This window comes from Moschus berezovskii, chromosome 7, assembly GCF_049115385.1.
Source record: "Moschus berezovskii isolate FMDL1 chromosome 7, NW_MosBer_1.0, whole genome shotgun sequence".
Taxonomy (NCBI): Eukaryota; Metazoa; Chordata; class Mammalia; order Artiodactyla; family Moschidae; genus Moschus; species Moschus berezovskii.
Genome location: NC_142466.1, coordinates 15,491,106 through 15,513,010, shown reverse-complemented (window position 1 = coordinate 15,513,010; position 21,905 = coordinate 15,491,106). Strand labels below are relative to the sequence as shown.

At 40.0% G+C, this 21,905-nt stretch overlaps 1 protein-coding gene across 2 annotated transcripts in view; it reads left to right on the top strand.

Annotated features, from left to right (window-relative positions):
* The window catches only part of FZD3 (frizzled class receptor 3), a 126,568-nt gene that overhangs the window by 30,817 nt on the left and 73,846 nt on the right, over positions 1 to 21,905 (top strand). For both annotated transcript variants that reach the window (XM_055428078.2, XM_088837824.1), the window contains exon 3: positions 15,029 to 15,225. In XM_055428078.2, the coding sequence (XP_055284053.2) occupies positions 15,029 to 15,225 (197 nt within the window). The remainder of the gene's footprint in view (positions 1 to 15,028; positions 15,226 to 21,905) is intronic.

The following is a 21,905-nucleotide window of genomic DNA, read 5'->3' as shown; positions in this document are numbered from 1 at the left end:
ACAGTGTCCCAGAGGTTTTGGGTTGTTGTGTTTTCATTTTCATTCATTTCTATGCATATTTTGATTTCCCTTTTGATTTCTTCTATGATTTGTTCGTTATTCAGCAGCGTGTTGTTCAGCCTCCATATGCTGGCATTTTTAATATTTTTTCTCCTGTAATTGAGATCTAATCTTTCTGCATTGTGGTCAGAAAAGATGCTTGGAATGATTTCAATTGTTTTGAATTTACCAAGGCTAGATTTATGGCCCAGGATGTGATCTATCCTGGAAAAGGTTCCGTGTGCGCTTGAGAAAAAGGTGAAATTCATTGTTTTGGGGTGAAATGTCTTATAGAGATCTATTAGGTCTAACTGGTCTATTGTATCACTTAAAGTTTGTGTTTCCTTGTTAATTTTCTGTTTAGTTGATCTATCCATAGGTGTGAGTGGGGTATTAAAGTCTCCCACTATTATTGTGTTGTTGTTAATTTCCCCTTTCATACTTGTTAGTAATTGTCTTACATATTGCAGTGCTCCTATGTTGGGTGCATAAATATTTATAATTGTTATATCTTCTTCTTGGATTGAGCCTTTGATCATTATGTAGTGTCCTTCTTTGTCTCTTTTCACAGCCTTTGTTTTAAAGTCTATTTTATCTGATATGAATATTGCTACTCCTGCTTTCTTTTGGTCTCTGTTTGCGTGGAATATCTTTTTCCAGCCCTTCACTTTCAGGCTGTGTCCCTCGTTTTGAGGTGGGTCTCTTGTAGACAACATATATGGGGGTCTTGTTTCTGTATCCATTCCGCCAGCCTTTGTCTTTTGGTTGGGGCATTCAACCCGTTTACATTTAAGGTGATTATTGATAAGTATGATCCCATTGCCATTTTCTTTATTGCTTTGGGTTCGAGTTAATACACCCTTTCTGTGTTTCCTGTCTAGAGAAGGTCCTTTAGTATTTGTTAGGGAGCTGGTTTGGTGATGCTGAATTCTCTCAGCTTTTGCTTGTCTGTAAAGCTTTTGATTTCTCCTTCATATTTGAATGAGATCCTTGCTGGGTATAGTAATCTGGGCTGTAGGTTACTTTCTTTCATCACTATAAGTATGTCTTGCCATTCCCTCCTGACCTGAAGAGTTTCTGTTGAAAGATCAGCTGTTATCCTTATGGGAATCCCCTTGTGTGTTATTTGTTGCTTTTCCCTTGCTGCTTTTAATATTTGTTCTTTGTGTTTGATCTTTGTTAATTTGATTAATATGTGTCTTGGAGTATTTCGCCTTGAGTGTATCCTGTTAGGGTCTCTCTGGGTTTCTTGGACTTGGGTGATTATTTCCTTCCCCATTTTAGGGAAGTTTTCAACTGTTATCTCCTCAAGTATTCTCTCGTGGTCTTTCTTTTTGTCTTCTTCTTCTGGGACTCCTATCATTCGAATGTTGGAGCGTTTAACATTGTCCCAGAGGTCTCTAATATTGTCCTCATTTCTTTTAATTCGTTTTTCTTTTTCCCTCTCTGTTTCATTTATTTCTACAATTCTATCTTCTAGCTTGCTTATCCTGTCTTCTGCCTCCATTATTCTACTCTTTGTTCCCTCCAGAGTGTTTCTCAGCTTATCTATTGCATTATTCATTGTATATTGACTCTTTTTTATGTCCTCTAAGTCCTTATTAAACCTTTCTTCCATCTTCTCAATCCTTTTTTCCAGGTTATTTATCTGTAACTCCATTTTGCTTTCCAGATTTTGAATCATTTTCACTATTAAAATTTGAAATTCTTCATCAAGATTCCCTATATCTTCCTCTTTTGTTTGTGTTGGTGGGCATTTGTCCTTTTCCTTTACTTGCTGGGTATTTCTCTGCCTCTTCATCTTACTTATACTGCTGTGCTTGGGGTGGCCTTTCATCTTCTGACAGTTGGTGGAGTTCTCTTAATTATGTAGTTTCCTTGCTGTGTGTGGGGTTGGACAGGTGGCTTGTCAAGGTTCCCTGGTTAGGGAAGCTTGTGTCAGTGTTCTGGTGGGTGGAGCTGGATTTCTTCTCTCTGGAGTGCAATAAAGTGTCCAGTAATGAGTTTGAGATGTCAGTGGGTTTGGAGTGGCTTTGGGCAGCCTGTATATTGAAGTTCAGGGCTATTCTCCTGTGTTGCTGGCAAATTTGCATGGTATGTCTTTCTCTGAAACTTGTTGACTCTTGGGTGGTGCCTGGTTTCAGTGTATGTATGAAGGCATTTGATGGGCTCCTATCAATTAATGTTCCCTGGAACAGGAGATCTCTGGTGTTCTCAGGATTTGGAGTTAAGCCTCTGCCTCTGGTTTTCGGTCTTATTCTTGTAGTAGGCTCAAGACTTCTCCATCTGTCACATCCAAGGCCGTTCTTTCTGTTTAAGCTCTTCTGTTTACTGGTCTCTTCCGTGTCTAATTCCCGCCCTGATACACGGGGGCGGTGGTGGACATTTTAATAGGTTCACCTGTTCCGACGTGCTGTGGGGAGGGAGGGATGCTGCTAGCAAATATCCCTGGCGTCTGTGGGGAGTGCTTACAGTGTCTCAGCTACACTGGGATTGCCCCCGCTCGCAGCATGTGTACTTTTCCTGTTTATGCTGCTCAGGCTGTAGGTTGCTCTGTCGGGAACTGTCCACAGCCGGCGCTGGGATGCATGCACTTCCCAGGTCTGAGTGGCTCAGGTTCAGGTCCTCGGGTTCAGGTACTCCACAAAGGCGCAGACTTGGCTGGGCCTGCGTTTTGTGCCTTCCGCGGTCTGAGCAGCTCAGGTGGCCAGGCGTTTGGTGAGTGTGGTCGCTGCGACTTATTGCCTCCCCAGTCCCTGCCGCTCGGTTTTCTGGGTGTACAACCGGCTCACCTTCTCAGGCAGATATCCACCGGCCCGAACCCAAGAAGTCTTGGTTAGCAAGGAAGCCTGCCTGCAGCTTGGTATGGGAGGCCTCTCTGGGGCCGCGGTTTCCCCTTCTGGCGCTGGCTGCCCTCCCTGCCTGTCCCAGTGGGGGTTGGGGGATGGGCTGATCACAGCCGGCTTGCTCTGCTCAGGCCTTTGTTCTGTGAGCGGGGCTGGCGGAGTCTTAGGTTGGGACTTTTTGCCTTTCCGCAGGGTCGCTATCCCACCTTCTGCTTAGCTATCTCCTGTTAACGCCCTCAGATTGCCCTCGGGGCATTCAGGCCTGGTCCTCTCTCTAAGCGCTGCACAGACGCCTCCCTGCCCAGCTTACCCTTGCTAGTGTTGGGTGTGGGCAGGTTGCACCATTTCTCCCCTGAGAGTTTCCTCTGAGCATTTAGTCTGTGGGTTTTAATTATTTATTTCTTTTCTCTCCCGGTTATGTGGCCCTCTGAGGTTCCAAGGCTGGCCACAGACTCGCCAGTGACTGTTTCCAGGCGTTTGGAAACTTCTATTTTTTTTAAGCCTCCCTTCCCCAGATGGAGCTCCGTCCCTCCCTCTTTTGTCTCTCTTTTTATTTTTTATACTCTTTCCTACCTCCTTTTGAAGACACTGAGCTGCTTTTCTGGGTGCCTGATGTCCTCATTCAGAAGTTGTTTTGTGGAATTTACTCAGTGTTCAAATGTTCTTTTGTTGAATTTGTGGGGGAGAAAGTGGTCGCCCCGTCCTATTCCTCTGCCATCTTCTAGCCTCCCAATCTCTACACTTTTTATTTCCTTTTCTTGTTTGGTGCTGATGGGACTTCTAGTACTCTGCTGAATATGAGTGGTGGGACTAGGCATTCTTCCCTTGTTTCCAACATTAAAGATAGAAATCCCATATTTCACAACAAAGTCTGATGTTTACTATAGAGTTTTTGTATATATACTTTATCAAGTTGAGGAAGTTACTTTCTATATCTCGTTTGCTGAAAACTTTTAAAATCACGAATGCTTTTTCTGCATCATTTGGTACGATTGTGTGATTTCTCTGTTATGTTAGCCTGTTGATTTGGTGGATTACATTGATGATGGAGTATTGAACCAGCTTTGGATTTCTGGAACAAATCCTACTAAGTTGTGTGTTGTGTAATACTTTTAATATATTCTGGGACTTGATTTCCTACTATTTTATGAAGGATTTTGCATTTTTTAAAGGGGGTAGTATTAGTCTATAGTTTTCATCTTTTGTATTATCTTTGTTGGGCTTCCTTGGTGACTCAGTAAAGAATCTGCCTGCAATGCAGGAGACACAGGTTCAATCCCTGGGTCAGGAAGATCCCCTGGAGAAGGGAATGGCACCCCACTTCAGTATTCTTTCCTGGAGCTTTCCATGGATGGGAGGAGACTGTCGGGCTACATTCCATGAGAACACAGAGAGTCAGATATGACTGAGCGACTAACACACTTTTGTTTTGCTTTAATATTAAGGAGATCGTATGTGTATTCTTGCCACCTCTTCTTGATATCTTCTGCTTCTGTTAGATCCATGCCATTTCTGTCCTTTATGGAGCCCATCTTTGCTTGAAATGTTCCCTTGGTATCTCTAATTTTCTTGAAGAGATCTCTAGTCTTTCCCATTCTAGTGTTTTTCTCTATTTCTTTGCACTGATCACTGAGGAAGGCTTTCTTATCTCTCCTTGCTATTTGGAATAGCAAGGTTGTTTAACTCCATAAAGGACAGATATGGTCTGGACCTAACAGAAGCAGAAGATATTAAGAAGAGGAGGCAAGAATACACAGAAGAACTATACGAAAAGGATCTTCACGACCCAGATAATCATGATGGTATGATCATTTAAATAGAGCCAGACATCCTGGAATGTGAAGTCAAGTGGGCCTTAGGAAGCATCTACGAACAAAGGTAGTGGAGGTTGAGCTATTTCACATCCTAAAAGATGATGCTGTGAAAGTGCTATACTCAACATGCCAGCAAATTTGGAAAACTCATCAGTGGCCACAGACCTGGAAATGGTCGGTTTTCATTCCAATCCCTAAGAAAGGCAATGCCAAAGAATGCTCAAACTACCGCACAATTGCACTCATCTCACACACTAGTAAAGTAATGCTCAAAATTCTCCAAGCCAAGCTTCAACAGTATGTGAACCATGAACTTCCAGATGTTCAAGCTGGTTTTAGAAAAGGCAAAAGAACCGGAGATCAAATTGCCAACATCCGTTGGATCATCGAAAAAGCAAGAGAGTTCCAAAAAATCATCTATTGACTGCTTTATTGACTGTGCCAAAGCCTTTGACTGTGTGGATCACAACAAACTGTGGAAAATTCTGAAAGAGATGGGAATACCAGATCACCTGATCTGTCTCTTGAGAAATCTGTATGCAGGTCAGGAAGCAACAGTTAGAACTGAACATGGAACAACAGACTGATTCCAAATTGGGAAAGGAGTACATCAAGGCTGTATATTGTCCCCCTGCTTATTTAACTTATATGCAGAGTACATGAGAAGCACTGGGCTGGAAGAAGCACAAGCTGGAATCAAGATTGCTGGGAGAAATATCAATAACCTCACATATGCAGATGACATCATCCTTGTGGCAGGAAACGAAGAAGAACTAAAGAGCCTCTTGATGAAAGTGAAAGAGGAGAGTGAAAAAGTTGGCTTGAGGCTCAACATTGAGAAAACTAAGATCATGGCATCTGGTCCCATCACTTCATGGCAAATAGATGGGGAAACAGTGACAGACTTTATGTTTTTGGGCTCCAAAATCACTGCAGATGGTGACCGTGGCCATGAAATTAAAAGATGCTTGCTCCTTGGAAGAAAAGTTATGGCCAACCTAAACAGCATATTAAAAAGCAGAGGCATTACTTTGCCAACAAAGGTCCATCTAGTCAAGGCTATGGTTTTTCCAGTAGTCATGCATGGATGTGTGAATTGGACTATAAAGAAAGCTGATTGCCGAAGAATTGATGCTTTTGAACTGTGGTGTTGGAGAAGACTGTTGAGAGTCCCTTGGACTGCAAGGAGGTCCAACCAGTCCATTCTAAAGGAAATCAGTCCTGAATATTCATTGGAAGGACTGAAGTTGAAGCTGAAACTTCAATACTTCAGCCACCTGATGCGAAGAACTGACTCATAGGGAAAGACCGTGATGCTAGGAAAGATTGAGGGCAGGAGGAGAAGGGGACGACAGAGGATGAGATGGTTGGATGGCATCACCGACTCAATGGATATGAGTTTGAGTAAACTCCAGGAGTTGGTGATGAACAGGGATACCTGGCTTGCTGCAGTCCATGGGGTCTCAAAGAGTCAGACACGATTGAGCAACTGAACTGAACTGAATGTTAAGTAATCCAGTCTTCATAGAATTTGTTCAGATTCGTTCTCTGCTGTTTTCTGAAAGAGATTGTGTAGAATTGGTATTCTTTGAAAATTGTTAGATTTTACTAATGAAAACATCAGGCCTGAATACCTTTTTTCAGGAGATTTTAAACTACAGGTTCATGGAGAAGGAAATGGCAACCCACTCCAGTGTTCTTTCCTGGAGAATCCCAGGGACGGGGGAGCCTGGTTGGCTGCTGTCTATGGGGTCACACAGAGTCGGACACGACTGAAGTGACTTAGCAGCAGCAGAACCCCAAGTTGGAGTCCATTTGAAGGGCAGTATCAACATCTGTCCACCTGGGGTGAGCAGCCCCAGCCACCTCCCAGGAGTGGGTCTGGGTTCCAGGTAATGCACTAGTCTTCTAGCACCCTGGCCTCTTTAGTAGGCTTATTTTTAGTCTGTCCTTCTTTTCTGGCATGAAATAAATTTTAATATAGAAAAAAAAAATAAACTACAGGTTCAATTTGTTGAATAGTTATAGGACCGTTCAGCTTATCAGTTTCATCTTGGGTGAGTTTTGGTAGTCTGACTTCTGAGGAATTGGTCTACTTCATCTAAATTGCCTGGTTTTTATGCATAGAGTTGTTTGTAATATTACTTATATATTTTTAACATTTTTTTGGAAAGTGAAAGTTAGTTTTGGCTGTGCTGGGTTTTTGTTGCTGCATGTAGTCTTTCAGTAGTTGCAGAATGTGGGGGCTACTCTTTCCTTAGGCTTTTCATTGTGGTGTCTTCTCTTGTTGCAGAGCATGGGCTTTAGGGTGTGTGGGCTTCAGTAGTTGTAGCACACAGGCATGTCACTCTGAAGCATGAGGGATCTTCCTGGACCAGGGATTGAACCTTTGTCCCTGCATTGGCAGGCGGATTCTTAACCATTGGGCCACTAGGGAAGTCTTTCCTTATTATATTTTTAATGTCGATAGAGTAGTGATACCCTCTTTTTCATTCTTGATATTGGTTAAGTTGTGTTTCTCTCTGTCTTTTTTAAATCATTCTTACTACAAGCCTGTCAATTTTACTAAAGTTTTCAAAGAACCAGCTCTTGGGTTGAGTGATTTTTTTTTTTTAAATTGATTTTCTTATTTCAGTGTCATTGATTTCTCTTCTTTATTATTTCCTTTCCTTTGCTTGCTTTTGCTTTATTTTGCTCTTTTTGGTTATTATGAATAACTCAACTCTGTTATGAACATTCATATGCACATTTTTGCTTCAGTTCAGTTTAGTCGCTTAGTCATGTCTGACTCTTTGCAACCCCATGGACTGCAGCACGCCAGGCCTCTCTGTCCATCACCAACTCCTGGAGCCTGCTCAAACTCCTGTCCATTTAGTCAGTGATGCCATCCAACCATCTCATCCTCTGTCATCCCCTTCTCCTCCCGCCTTCAGTCTTTCCCAGCATCAGGGTCTTTTGCAATGAGTCAGTTCTTCCTATTAGGTGGTGAAAGTATTGGAGTTTCAGCTTCAGCATCAGTCCTTCCAATGAACACCCAGGACTGATTTCCTTTAGGATGGACTGGTTGGATCTCTTTGCTTTCCAAGAGACTCTGAAGAGTCTTCTCCAACACCACAGTTCAAAAGCATCAATTCTTTGGCGCTTAGCTTTCTTTGTAGTCAGTCTCTCACATCCATACGTGACCACTGGAAAAACCATAGCTTTGACTAGACAGACCTTTGTTGGCAAAGTAATGTCACTGCTTTTTAATATGCCATCTAGGATGGTCATAACTTTTCTTCCAAGGAGCAAGCATCTTTTAATTTCATGGCCATGGTCACCATCTGCAGTGATTTTGGAGTCCCCCAATAGTCTGTCACTGTTTCCATTGTTTCCTTGTCTATTTGCCATGAAGTTATGGGACTGGTTGCTGTGATCTTAGTTTTCTGAATGTTGAGGTATAAGCCAGCTTTTTCACCCTCCTGTTTCACTTTCATCCAGAGGCTCTTTGATTCTTCTTTGCTTTCTGCTGTAAGCGTCGTGTCATCTGCATATTGGAGCTTATTGATATTTCTCCTGGCAATCTTTATTTCGGCTTGTGCTTTGTCCAGCCTGGCATTTTGCATGATGTACTCTGCATATAAGTTAAGTAAGCAGGATTATTTTTGCTTAAACATGATTTAAAATTATTTGGAGTATATTCCTAGGAGTGGAAGTACCGGCTCATGTGGCAATTTTATGTTTAACTGCTTGAGTGGTTGCCAAACTTTTTCCATAGTGGTTGCCTCATTTTACATTCCTATCAGCATATATTCTTTGTACCTACTCCAGCAATCTTACTCTCTTATGTAGTTGATATTTCATTTATATATAATGCAATTGGTGATGTACTTGGGTTAATATCTACCACCTTTTATTCGATTTCAGTTTTTCCAAACTGTTTGCCTTTTTCTCTCATATCTTGACTCTTTTGTATTATTCTCTTTCTCTCTTTGTTACCTAGTTAGTTTTGCATTCTTTTATTCCTTACCCCATAAATTATGATATGTACTCTTAATTTGCAATATTCTAATAAAAACAATAACTTTGATCACTCTCCCATTAGTGTTCCTCTGACCCCTGTCTTTATCATTTTATTATTACACATAATTATTTTGTATTTTATATGTCTTTTAAGGCATTATTTTTTGTTTTTACAGAGAATATTCATTTCTATTTTCCCACATATTCACCTCTTTTGTGGATTTTAATTTCTTTTGAATTTTCATCTAGATTACTTTTATCTTTTAGTGTAGGTTTGGGCCAGTAATTTTTCTGTTTTTGTCCATCTGAAATGTCTTTACTTTGCATTCACTTATTAAAGGGTATTTCTGCTGACCCTAGTATTATGGTGAGCAGCTGTTTTCTCTTAGCTCTTTAAATAAATCATTCTGTTGTTTTCTATTATTCCAAAGTCCAGCAGTAGTTGTTCTGTTAAGGTGTCATTTTTTCCCCTATTGGTTTTTTTTTATGGTATTTTTCTTTGGTTTTCCACAGTTCAAATGCGATATGCTTAGGTATATTTTTTGTATGTATTCTTCTGGGGATTTGCATTACTTTTTGAATCTATAGGTTGTCTTTAATCGGTTTTGACAAATTCTTGACCCTCATCTTGTTATATATTGCCTCTGTTCATTCTTTCTTCCCTCTTTTGAAGTTCCAGTTATGTATATCCTAAACATTTTCATGTGTTTTACACATCTATTATGCTTTTTTCTGTATTTTTCAGTAGTTTTTGGTCTGTGTGCTTTTTCTATTGCCTTGTTTTCCATTTTGCCAGTTCTTTATTCTAATATATCTAAAGAGCTCTTAATTTCATCATTTATGTATTTCACTTAGAGAATTTTCATTTGGTCCCTCTTATGATAGATTCCCCAGGTTGGTAGGTGCCAATTATGCTACTGGAGATCAGTGGAGAAATAGCTCCAGAAAGAATGAAGGGATGGAGCCAAAGCAAAACCAATACCCAGTTGTGGATGTGACTGGTGATAGAAGCAAGGTCCGATGCTGTAAAGAGCAATATTGCATAGGAACCTGGAATGTTAGGTCCAAGAATCAAGGCAAATCGGAAGTGGTCAAACAGGAGATGACAAGAGTGAATGTAGACATTCTAGGAATCAGTGAACTAAAATGGACTGGAATGGGTGAATTTAACTCAGATGACCATTATATCTACTACTGTGGGCAGGAATCCCTTAGAAGAAATGGAGTAGCCATCATGGTCAACAAAAGAATCCGAAATGCAGTACTTGGATACAATCTCAAAAATGACAGAATGATTTCTGTTCGTTTCCAAGGCAAACCATTCAATATTACAGTAATCCAGGTCTATGCCCAAACCAGTAATGCTGAAGAAGCCGAAGTTGAACGGTTCTATGAAGACCGACAAGATCTTTTAGAACTAACACCCAAAAAAGATGTCCTTTTTATTATAGGGGACTGGAATGCAGAAGTAGGAAGTCAAGAAACGCCTAGAGTAACAGGCAGATTTGGCCTTGGAGTACGAAATGAAACAGGGCAAAGGCTAATAGAGTTTTGCCAAGAGAACGCACTGGTCATAGCAAACACCCTCTTCCGACAACACAAGAGAAGACTCTACACATGGACATCACCAGATGGTCAACACCGAAATCAGATTGATTATATTCTTTGCAGCCAAAGATGGAGAAGCTGTATACAGTTAGCAAAAACAAGACCAGGAGCTGACTGTGGCTCAAATCATGAACTCCTTATTGCCAAATTCAGACCAATTGAAGAAAGTAGGGAAAACCAATAAACCATTCAGATATGACCTAAATCAAATCCCTGATGATTATACAGTGGAAGTGAGAAATAGATTTAAGGGACTAGATCTGATAGATAGGGTGCCTGATGAACTATGGCCGGAGGTTTGTGACATTGTACAGGAGACAGGAACCAAGACCATCCCCATGGAAAAGAAATGCAAAAAAGCAAAATGGCTGTCTGAGGAGGCCTTACAAATAGCTGTGAAAAGAAGAGAAGTGAAAAGCAAAGGAGAAAAGGAAAGATATAAGCATCTGAATGCAAAGAATAGCAAGGAGAGATAAGAAAGCCTTCCTCAGTGATCAATGCAAAGAAATAGTGGAAAACAACAGAATAGGAAAAGCAAGAGATCTCTTCAAGAAAATTAGAGATACCAAGGGAACATTTCATGCAAAGATAGGCTCGATAAAGAACAGAAATGGTATGGACCTAACAGAAGCAGAAGATATTAAGAAGAGGTGGCAAGAATACACAGAAGAACTGTACAAAAAAGATCTTCACGACCAAAATAATCACGATGGCGTGATCACTCACCTGGAGCCAGACATCTTGGAATGTGAAGTCAAGTGGGCCTTAGAGAGCATCACTACTAACAAAGCTAGTGGAGGTGATAGAATTCCAATTGAGCTATTTCAAATCCTGAAAGATGATGCTGTGAGAGTGCTGCACTCAATATGCCAGCAAATTTGGAAAACTCAGCAGTGGCCACAGGACTGGAAAAGGTCAGTTTTCATTCCAATCCCAAAGAAAGGCAATGCCAAAGAATGCTCTAACTACCGCACAATTGCACTCATCTCACACACTAGTAAAGTCATGCTCAAAATTCTCCAAGCCAGGCTTCAGCAATTTGTGAACCGTGAACTTCCAGATGTTCAAGCAGGTTTTAGAAAAGGCAGAGGCCCCAGAGATCAAATTGCCAACATCCGCTGGATCATGGAGAAAGCAAGAGAGTTCCAGAAAAACATCTATTTCTGCTTCGTTGACTATGCCAAAGCCTTTGACTGTGTGGATCACAATAAACTGTGGAAAATTCTGAAAGAGATGGGAATCCCAGACCACCTGACCTGCCTCTTGAGAAACCTGTATGCAGGTCAGGAAGCAACAGTTAGAACTGGTCATGGAACAGACTGGTTCCAAATAGGAAAAGGAGTGCGTCAAGGTTGTATATTGTCACCGTACTTATTTAACTTATATGCAGAGTACATCATGAGGAACACTGGGCTGGAAGAAGCACAAGATGGAATCAAGATTGCCGGGAGAAATATCAATAACCTCAGATATGCAGATGACACCACCCTTATGGGAGAAAGTGAAGAGGAACTCAAAAGCCTCTTGATGAAAATGAAAGAGGAGAGTGAAAAGGTTGGCTTGAAGCTCAACATTCAGAAAACAAAGATCATGGCATCCGGTCCCATCACTTCATGGGAAACAGATGGGGAAACAGTGGAAACAGTGTCAGACTTTGTTTTTGGGGGGGCTCCAAAATCACTGCGGGTGCTGGTTGCAGCCATGAAATTAAAAGACGCTTACTCCTTGGAAGGAAAGTTATGACCAACCTAGATAGCATATTAAAAAGCAGAGACATTACTTTGCCAACCAAGGTCCGTCTAGTCAAGGCTATGGTTTTTCCCGTGGTCATGTATGGATGTGAGAATTAGATTGTGAAGAAAGCTGAGCGCCGAACAATTGATGCTTTTTAACTGTGGTGTTGGAGAGACGCTTGAGTGTTCCTTGAACTGCAAGGAGATCCAACCAGTCCATTCTAGAGGAGATCAATCCTAGGTGTTCATTGGAAGGACTGATGCTGAAGCTGAAACTCCAATACTTTGGCCACCTCATGCGACGAGTTGACTCACTGGAAAAGACTCTGATGCTGGGAGGGATTGGGGGCAGGAGGAGACAGGGACGACAGAGAATGAGACGGCTGGATGGCATCACCACCTCGATGGACATGAGTTTGAGTGAACTCTGGGAGTAGGTGATGGACAGGGAGGCCTGGCGTGCTGTGATTCATGGGGTCTCAAAGAGTCAGACACGACTGAGCGTCTGAACTGAACTGAACTAATGATAGATTCCAATTTTATGAAATCCTTCATCTTTTATTTTCTCAAACATATTTCTCATCTACAGTCTTGGGACTGAGCTGAGTTGAGGCTGGGTTTCAGTTTTGATCGGTCTCTGCCTCCCTGTTATTTGCCCCCATTGGTGAAGTGTGGTCACTCAGGGGAGGGGCTTCCAGCTGCGAGTGATTTATGCTCATTTCCCCTAGCTGGACTTGAGCCTCTAATTTATGTTTCCTCATACTGATAACACTGCCCAAATCTTCACTCTGCTTTTCAGAGGCTTTGTGCTTAGCTTTTTAACCTCCTGCCCTGTGCGTCTCCAAAATTTTCAAATATCCTGAAGGGAAAATTAGCTCTGTGTCAGGCCCAAACCTAGGTACTTCCCTGTTCACCAATCTTTCACTTTTGTTTTGAATTTTGTCTGTAGTCTTTTTTTTTTTTCTTCTAATTTTTATTTTATATTGGAGCATCATCGATTCACAGTGTTGTGTTAGGTTCAGGGGGTACAGCAAGGTGATTCATGATACATGTGCTGTCTATGGTCTTGCACAACTACCAGAGCCCTGCTGGTTTCTTGGTTCTCTAGCATTAGTCTGGGCAAAACTTGCTTCTCAGTCTCTGCCTTACACCCAGGTTTAACAGATACCTCTTTGGAGAAGTGGCTGCACTTATCAGGCCACCTCTGCGTGCTTCCCTGCTCTCTGATTCCTGGTGTGTCTAGTTCTTTTCCTTCAGTAATTCTCTAGTAGCCTTCAATAGATACTTTAAAACTTTTCCTATATTTTGAAGTTGTTCTTGATGGAAACATTGATTTAATTTAAAGTTATTAATTTAAATTATTTCTTCATGCTTGGAAGTGCTGATTGCATATAGTTTGTTATATGTTATTATATATAAATATATGTTATATTTATTATATATAGTGTATATATAATATTATATATAGTGTTATATTTATATATTAATATATATATTCTATATAGTGATCATGATAATAAGTGGTAAAGTGATCATCACATACAGTTATATATTAGTTATCACATCTCTTACACAGTTAACTTCTTTTAACATAAGTTTCTCTAAGTGACTCTTGGTTTTGTGACTGCGTTCTGTATAGAAGCCTTCTGGAAAATGTTTTATATCAATGTAGAAATAAATTGATTGAGTCTTAGTGGAAAGGCCTTGTGGTGAGAATATGTTACTATTTAAAAATCACCAATGACTCTGAAACCAGTTATATAAACATGTGAAAAAAATATTTGGTAGTCAAAAGCCCAGATGTACATTTCTTGGGATAATTGATCTATTCCTGTAGTTATTATGATAATTTTAATATGGTTTTATGTTTGGGGCCACTATTTTTTCATTTCCTTAATATCATAATACAGTGTTAGCTCTGTTTACTTCATATGATTTCAGGGTTCAAAGAATTCTAGTGTATATTTCTAAAATTTTCCTTTAATGTAAAAAGAACAGGAAAATATGAGACCAAAGTGGTATCTCTTCCTTTACCTCCCACCTCAAAATATGTACTACTGTGTATAATAACGACTACTCTTCCTCTCTTGTTTGGAAGGATTGAAGGCAGGAGAAGGGGACAGATGGTTAGATGGGATCACTGACTCAATGGATGTGAGTTTGGTTAAACTCTGGGAGTTGGTGATGGACAGGGAGGCCTGGCGTGCTGTGGTTCATGGGGTCGCAAAGAGACAGGACTGAGCGACTGAACTGAACTGAACTTCCTCTCTTACGCTTTCCTTTCATTTTTTGTCCTCCTCTCCTATTGATATATGTTAGTTGACAAAAATACAGAAATTGAAGTACATAAGAAAAAGAAAATTGAAATTTCTTATAATCCCATTCAGTTCAGTTCAATCGCTCAGTCGTGTCCGACTCTTTACGACCCCATGAATCACAGCACGCCAGGCCTCCCTGTCCATCACCAACTCCCGGAGTTCACTCAAACTCATGTCCATTGTCTCAGTGATGCCATTGAGCCAACTCATTCTCTGTCGTCCCCTTCTCCTCCCGCCCCCAATCCCTGCTAGCATCAGAGTCTTTTCCAGTGAGTCAACTCGTCGCGTGAGGGGGCCAAAGTATTGGAGTTTAATTAGGTTTCTGAGCATTTGACACGTATCTTTTTTGGATTTTTCTTTGCAAAATGGACTGTATTGTTATTTGTTGTTCTCAGCCAGGCCTTTTCATTAATATCACCTGTAATAATTAACATATCCATAGGGATTCTGCAATACACCTCATACTTAACCAAATCAGAATCTCTAGGTGATTCTGGGTAAAAGAGGGTTTTGTTGGAAAAAACAGAAACTTCCCTTCAGAAAATTTTGATTGCCTTCAGAAATCTTCTAAAACAGAAAAAACAAGAATATTGCCATGTTATATATGAAGAAAACTTTAACTTATATACAACTCTTCATCTAATGATGTGATTTGAACTTTTTCCTAGCCATTCCACCCTATGGTGAATTTGGATTGCTCTCGGGATTTCCGGCCATTTCTCTGTGCACTCTATGCTCCTATTTGTATGGAATACGGACGTGTCACACTTCCCTGCCGTAGGCTCTGTCAGCGGGCTTACAGTGAGTGTTCGAAGCTCATGGAGATGTTTGGTGTTCCTTGGCCTGAAGATATGGAATGCAGTAGGTGCGAAAATCATAGATTTTTCATGGACTATTGCTTCTTTTGCAGCATATTTAAAATTATTTGTTTTCTACTTTGTCAGTTTTTAAGAACTTCTCAAAGTGTGTATATTATAATTTTGAACGGAAGTTTCATGCCTCAGAGCTGTTCATTTCCTTAGGAATTTGGAATGAAATGAAAAAGATGGAAAAAGAAAAACATTTCTATGAAGAAAATTTTAAAATAATTAAGAAAAACGTAATCAAGATAAGATTGTTGATATCTTTTCTTTACAGTTTTTTTTTCTGGTTATAAAAGTAATGCCATTTATAAAAGATTAGAAGATATAGAGAACATAGTCATCTGTTGCCTCATTATTAATATCTTTCATGATGACTTAAGGGGACTTGAATATCTTTATAATTTCAGTGTTAATCACTATAGTAGTTTTGTCATTTCTGTTTTTCTTTCTTTTTTTTTTCAATTTTGGTTTTTTGACTGTGCAACATGTGGGATCTTAGTTCCCTGATTAGAGATAGAACCCATGCCCTCTGCACTGGAAGCATGGAGTCTTAACTACTGGACTGCTAGGAAAGTCCCTCAGTTCTGTTTTACTGTCATGTATTAACATACCCAGACCCAGAAAATGTCAGATACTTTTCAGATCACTTTCAATATATAGATTGTAAGCACTTCCTAAAGGTTTGAGGATATTTACCTGACAGTCTTATAGATTTGTATAAGAGAACATAATTGTTAGTAATAACATGTATGGTAGTGATATTGCATTTTTTATACTATAATGTTGTACCTTTTTGTGTTCTTACACGTTTCAAGGATAAAGCATAGATGAATACCTATAAAACTCTTACTGTCTAGCTTTGTCCAGTAGCATTTTGCAGTGTTTGCTTCAGGTTTTTTTTTTTTTTTCTTGGCCACACCCAAGATCCATATGGCTTGCAGGATCTTAGTTCCCCCAACTAAGGATGGAACCTGGGGCCCCGACAGTGAGACTACCGAGTCCTAACCATTGGACCACCAGGGAATGCCCCAGATTTCTTTTTTAAAGAAGTAAAACAGGACAGGTAGAGTTGAAAATTCCTTTGTTAGTATCCATCTTGATTTCATTTCCTTCTTTTCTCCCCAGAGATGAGATAATCATTATGCTGAATTTGTTGTTAATCCTTCTTATGTTTGTTTTTATACTCTTACTATACATTACGTACATATCCATAAGCAACATTATATACTTTTTTACATTTCATATATATGTAAATATATAATGTTGTTTATGTATCTGTGTTTATATCTGTATCTGTGTTTATATTTGTTAGTCTGGTTCATTCCTCTTAATTGCTGTGTAATGGCCAATTGTGTTAATATTATCTATAGTTATTTAGCCATCTTCTATTGATGGTCATTTAATTATTTCCAAGGGTTTGCTATTATGGGCAGTGCTGCACAGATCACTTTTTTTCTCCTTCATGTTTAAAATTAATTTTATTTATCATCTATCAATAGCCCTTGGAGATAGGTAAAAAGCCCATGTTGTTACTGTCATTTGATAGATGGAAAAACTAAAACATTGTATTAGTTACTTGTAGTCAGTTCAGTGACAATTTGCTTTCTCTTATTTGTCCATGCTATTTTCCACCTATTTGACATACTCTTTTATCTAGCCCCATCAAACCATTCATCCACTGTCTCCTGAAAACCTTACAATATTTATAGTTCCTCTTTTAGAAATTTAAATTTCTTGGTATTTATAATAGCAGTTATGAATTACTTCACTAGGAATCCTATTTTATGTTTTGTGTCTAGCTCCTATTGTTTAGTGGTCTTTTTATTTTAATAGATTATGTACAGTTATAGAAATGTCATTGTGATCTCTGTTTTGATAGTATTAAATCTATTGTATGTCCTCACTGTTTTGCCTGGAATTGCCCAACTCTGAATTCCTCCTTAAATTCTGACAAACTGATCTTCCATAATAACCTTCATTCTCCCACATCTCTCATATCCTCATTCATCCTGTCCCTGTTCTTCAGTTTCATGGATACCCCAGAGTTTTGGGGTTTTCCCCCACCTTTCCTAATAGCTCCCTTTCTGATCTCATTTCTTTTCTTACTTAGGTTAAGCTTTGTTGTCCATTACATAAAATAATACTTTTGCTAACAATTTCAACTTATTCCTTCTACTGTACTTGTTTAGATCTCTAGCTGGACCAATTCAACTGATTTCTTACAAATTAATTATGCTGCATATTTAATTATTTAAACCATAACAACTCCTTTTTTTTTTTGGTCTGCAGTCCAGATTCTATCATTGCTTTATTATATTTGCTTTATCACATCTGTCCATCCCTCTGCTAATCCACTAATCTACATTATTCTTTGAGTGTATTTCAAAATAAACTAGAGACAGCAGTTATTGTCCTCACAAATATTTTATCAGGTCCTTCACCAAACATTTGTCTATAGTTTTGTGGAGCTTTTTTATATTTAAAACTTTACAAGGAAATGCACAAATCTAAAGATAGCACCTGAGTTTTAACAAAAATCTGCAGCTTAGAAAGCCAAATCCTTAGAAGGATATAGAACAGGATCATTACCATTACCTCATGCTCTCATGCTCCTTGCTAATCAGCCCATGTCTATACCATCCTCTGGAAGCATCTACTGTTTAGTATCCTTCCTAAATAATTACTTTGTATATTCTAGAACTTCATACAAATAAAGTCATACGTTGTATAACTCTTATTTTGCTTGAGTTAAGATTGCTCTTTCTTGCTCTGTTTTCAAGACTCATTAATGTTTTTGTGTTCATTAATCATTCTTTCCTTGTCTTCTGTTGTATAGATTACTATATTTTGCATCCATTCTCCTATTGATAGACATTTTAAACTGTAGCCGCTATATTTGTCCTTTGTCTTTAGTCAATTTCCAGTTTGGTCAACAGGAAATTTTCTGTTCATTCTCCTCAGCGCTTATGCCAAATCTGTGTCACTCACTTCAAACCTATGTTTCATTTCACCTTCATTCCATATTTGACACTTACTCCCCTGAACCTCAGTCTATCCTCCTTTCCTGAAAATCACTTCAGCATTTTGTGCAAACTGTTGTGGTCTGCTACATCTCAGAAGTCCTTCTCAATTTCCTTTCTTGCATTGTCAGAAGACAATGGTGCTTCTTAGCAATCTGTTTCTGTTCTTTTTGATTCTACATGCTTCCCCTGGATAATTTCATCTCACTGATTTTAACTGTTCCTCACGTGCTGCTGCTGCTGCTAAGTCACTTCAGTCGTGTCCGACTCTGTGTGACCCCATAGATGGAAGCCCACCAGGCTCCCCCGTCCCTGGGATTCTCCAGGCAAGAACCCTGGAGTGGGTTGCCATTTCCTTCTCCAGTGTGTAAAAGTGAAGTCGCTCAGCCGTGTCCGACCCTTAGCGACCCCACGGACTGCAGCCCACCAGGCTCCTCCGTCCATGGGATTTTCTCGGCAAGAGTACTGGAGTGGCTTGCCATTGCCTCACATGCTGATGACTCCTAAATCCAAATCTATAACCTTTGCATCTTTCTGGTAAGTTCCAAATCTGAGTAACAAGCAGCCATTGGATATCCTAACCTGAATTTGTCTCAAGTACCTCAGCTTCAAAATATCTAAAATTGATTTTACTCCTTGCTCATTTTTTTTTTAATTCCTGAAAGGCGTATTCCTCCTTCATTGACCTAAGCTTGCATATCCAGTCAGTAGTAGATTCTCTTGCTTTTATTTAACGAATTTCATAGCTATGTCATTCTCACTGCCTTATCTGTTTTTTCATCAGATATCTCTGCTCTCAATTTTGTATAGCTCAAATATTTTCCATATTCCTTCTAGTCATCTTTCTAATTAACTTGTATGTGTGGTGAGCGCCTTGTCATGTACAACTCTTTGAGACCCCATGGACTATATATTTAACCCACTGGGCTCCTCTGACCATGGAATTTTCCAGGCAAGAATATTGGAGTGGGTTGCTATTTCTTTCTCCAAGGGATCTTTCCAACCCTGGGATTGAACCCACGTCTCTTGCGTCTCCTGAATTAGCAGGCAGGTTCTTAACCAGTTGAGCCACCAGGGAAGCTGTTAAGTTGGGTAAGGGCTATATGAATATATTTAGTCAACAGTCATCAATTCAGCAAATATTTAGTCAACAGTCATCCTTTCAGCAAATATTATTTGGATGTCTTCCATGTGCTAGACACTATTCCAGATAGTGAAGATGAGTAGTGAACAAAACGTGGTCTTCTTATGGGGCTACAGTTCTAGTGATGGTTGTAATGGTAGGATATAAATAAGTAGATAATGTCAGATAGCGGTGAATGCCAATAAGAAAGAATAGAGCTAGGTGATAGTGGTACAGTATGGAGACATTAGGGAAGTCCTTTTTAATGAGACAGTGGAAGAGGGACGTGAATGAAATGAGAGAACAAATTATGATACAGATATCTAGGGAAGATCAGTCCAGGCAGAAGAAGCAGAGCAACATGTGCAGAGGCTCTGAAGTGGAAGCGTGCTAGTTATATTCATAGAACAATGGGGATAACACAGAGGCTTGAGCCATGTGAGTAAGGGAGAAGGGAAGGAAATTTGATCAGAAAGCACTGGGGTTGAGGGGTGTCTTTAGAGCTCCTTTATGGAATTTGGGTTTGATTCTGAGTGAGTTAGATTTTGAGCAGAAGAGACATGATCATGAGCACAGGGGTGGCATGTCTTTAAAGGATCACTCTGGTTCTTGTGTACAAAGGGAGATGAACTGGAAGCCACTCCAGAAATCCAAGGATGAGGTACTAATCGCTCAAACTGGGTGGACGCTGTGGAGGACGTGGAAAGTGGTCAGATTCTAGATACGAAGTCAAATGGCAGGAAGTGCTCGTAGGTTGTGAGGTGGATATGACAGAAGCGGTTTCAAGGAGGACCCCAAGGGTTTCGGCCTGAGCAACTAGAAGAATGGGCTTACCATTTGTGAAAATGGAGAAACTAAGGAGTGGAAATCAAGAGTTTGGTTTTGGAAGGATTGGAAAGTAAGGAATGTGTCTATGGTGAGTTGGCAGTTGGATGTACAGATACGTCCATTGATATGTTTATTTTAGTGTTTACACACACACGCAGACACACGTTTCTGAAAGTGCTTACTTCTTGTGCTTACAGTTCATGCACTCTTCATGTCCCAGCAATACCACACACACCGTGTTCAAACCTCTGTGCCTTTGCTCGCATTTTTTGTTAGAATACTGATTGCCATACTGCTAGTACAGGCAAATACTGATTCAAAAATCCTGTGTCGAGGGACTGACATGAAGTCTTTCATAATTTTGATTGCTTCATACATCATGCTGCTGTACCTTGTATTGTGTTTACAAGTTTGTGCCTTCCTTTCGACTCAAAGATAGAGTGTTTTTAGGTGTTTTTCTCTTAAAGCCCTGGCTTACTTCAGAGTTCTAATAAATGCCTCTGTGCAATAAGTTTCTGTCATTTGGCTTTAAAATCCAAATCTTGTGAAGAAAATGGTTTGTATTAATCAGCTTCAGTGTAAGGTTATACTTGTATTTGGCAAACTTAATATCAGTGATAGTTTATTGAGATTAATCAGCTTCAGTATAAGCTTATACAGGTATTTGGCAAACTTAATATCAGTGACAGTTTCTTGGAAACTATTTGATCCATATAACTACTGAATATCTAGTTGATGGGAGTCTGAAGGCTTAGAAACTGATGCTGCCAAGAAAATTGAAAATGCAGGAAGTTCATGAGAGCAGTACTTCCGATCATGTGAGAATGTCTGCGGCACGCCCCTGTTTTTTCTGTACTGTGCCTCTGATGATTTCTGAAGTCTGGAAAATTGTCAAAATGCAGATTTCTTGGGAACTAACTAACACAGGCATAATGAAATAGAATTTGAGGTGGTGAAGAATGTCTCACCCTCTCCTACTCTCTCCCCATGTCCATAAGTTTATTCTCTATGTCTCTTTCTCCATTGTTGCCCTATAAATAAATTCTTCAGTACTATTTTTCTAGATTCCACATATATGCATTCAGTTCAGTTCAGTTCAGTCGCTCAGTTGTGTCCGACTCTCCGCGACCCCATGAATCACAGCACGCCAGGCCTCCCTGTCCATCACCAACTCCTGGAGTTCACTCAAACTCATGTCCACAGAATCGGTGATGCCATCCAGCCATCTCATTCTCCGTCGTCCCCTTCTCCTCCCGCCCCCAACCTTTCCCAGCATCAGAGTCTTTTCCAGTGAGTCAACTCGTCGCATGAGGTGGCCAAAGTATTACAGTTTCAGCTTTAGCATCAGTCCTTCCAGTGAACATCCAGGATTGATCTCCTTTAGAATGGACTGGTTGGATCTCCTTGCAGTATAAGGGACTCTCAAGAGTCTTCTCCAACACCACAGTTCAAAAGCATCGATTCTTCGGCGATCAGCTTTCTTCACAGTCCAACTCTCACATCCATACATGACCACGGGAAAAACCATTGCCTTGACTAGACGGACCTTGGTCGGCAAAGTAATGTCTCTGCTTTTTAATATACTATCAAGGTTGGTCATAACTTTCCTTCCAAGGAGTAAGCGTCTTTTAATTTCATGGCTGCAATCAGCATCTGCAGTGATTTTGGAGCCCCAAAAAATAAAGTCTGACACTGTTTCCACTGTTTTTCC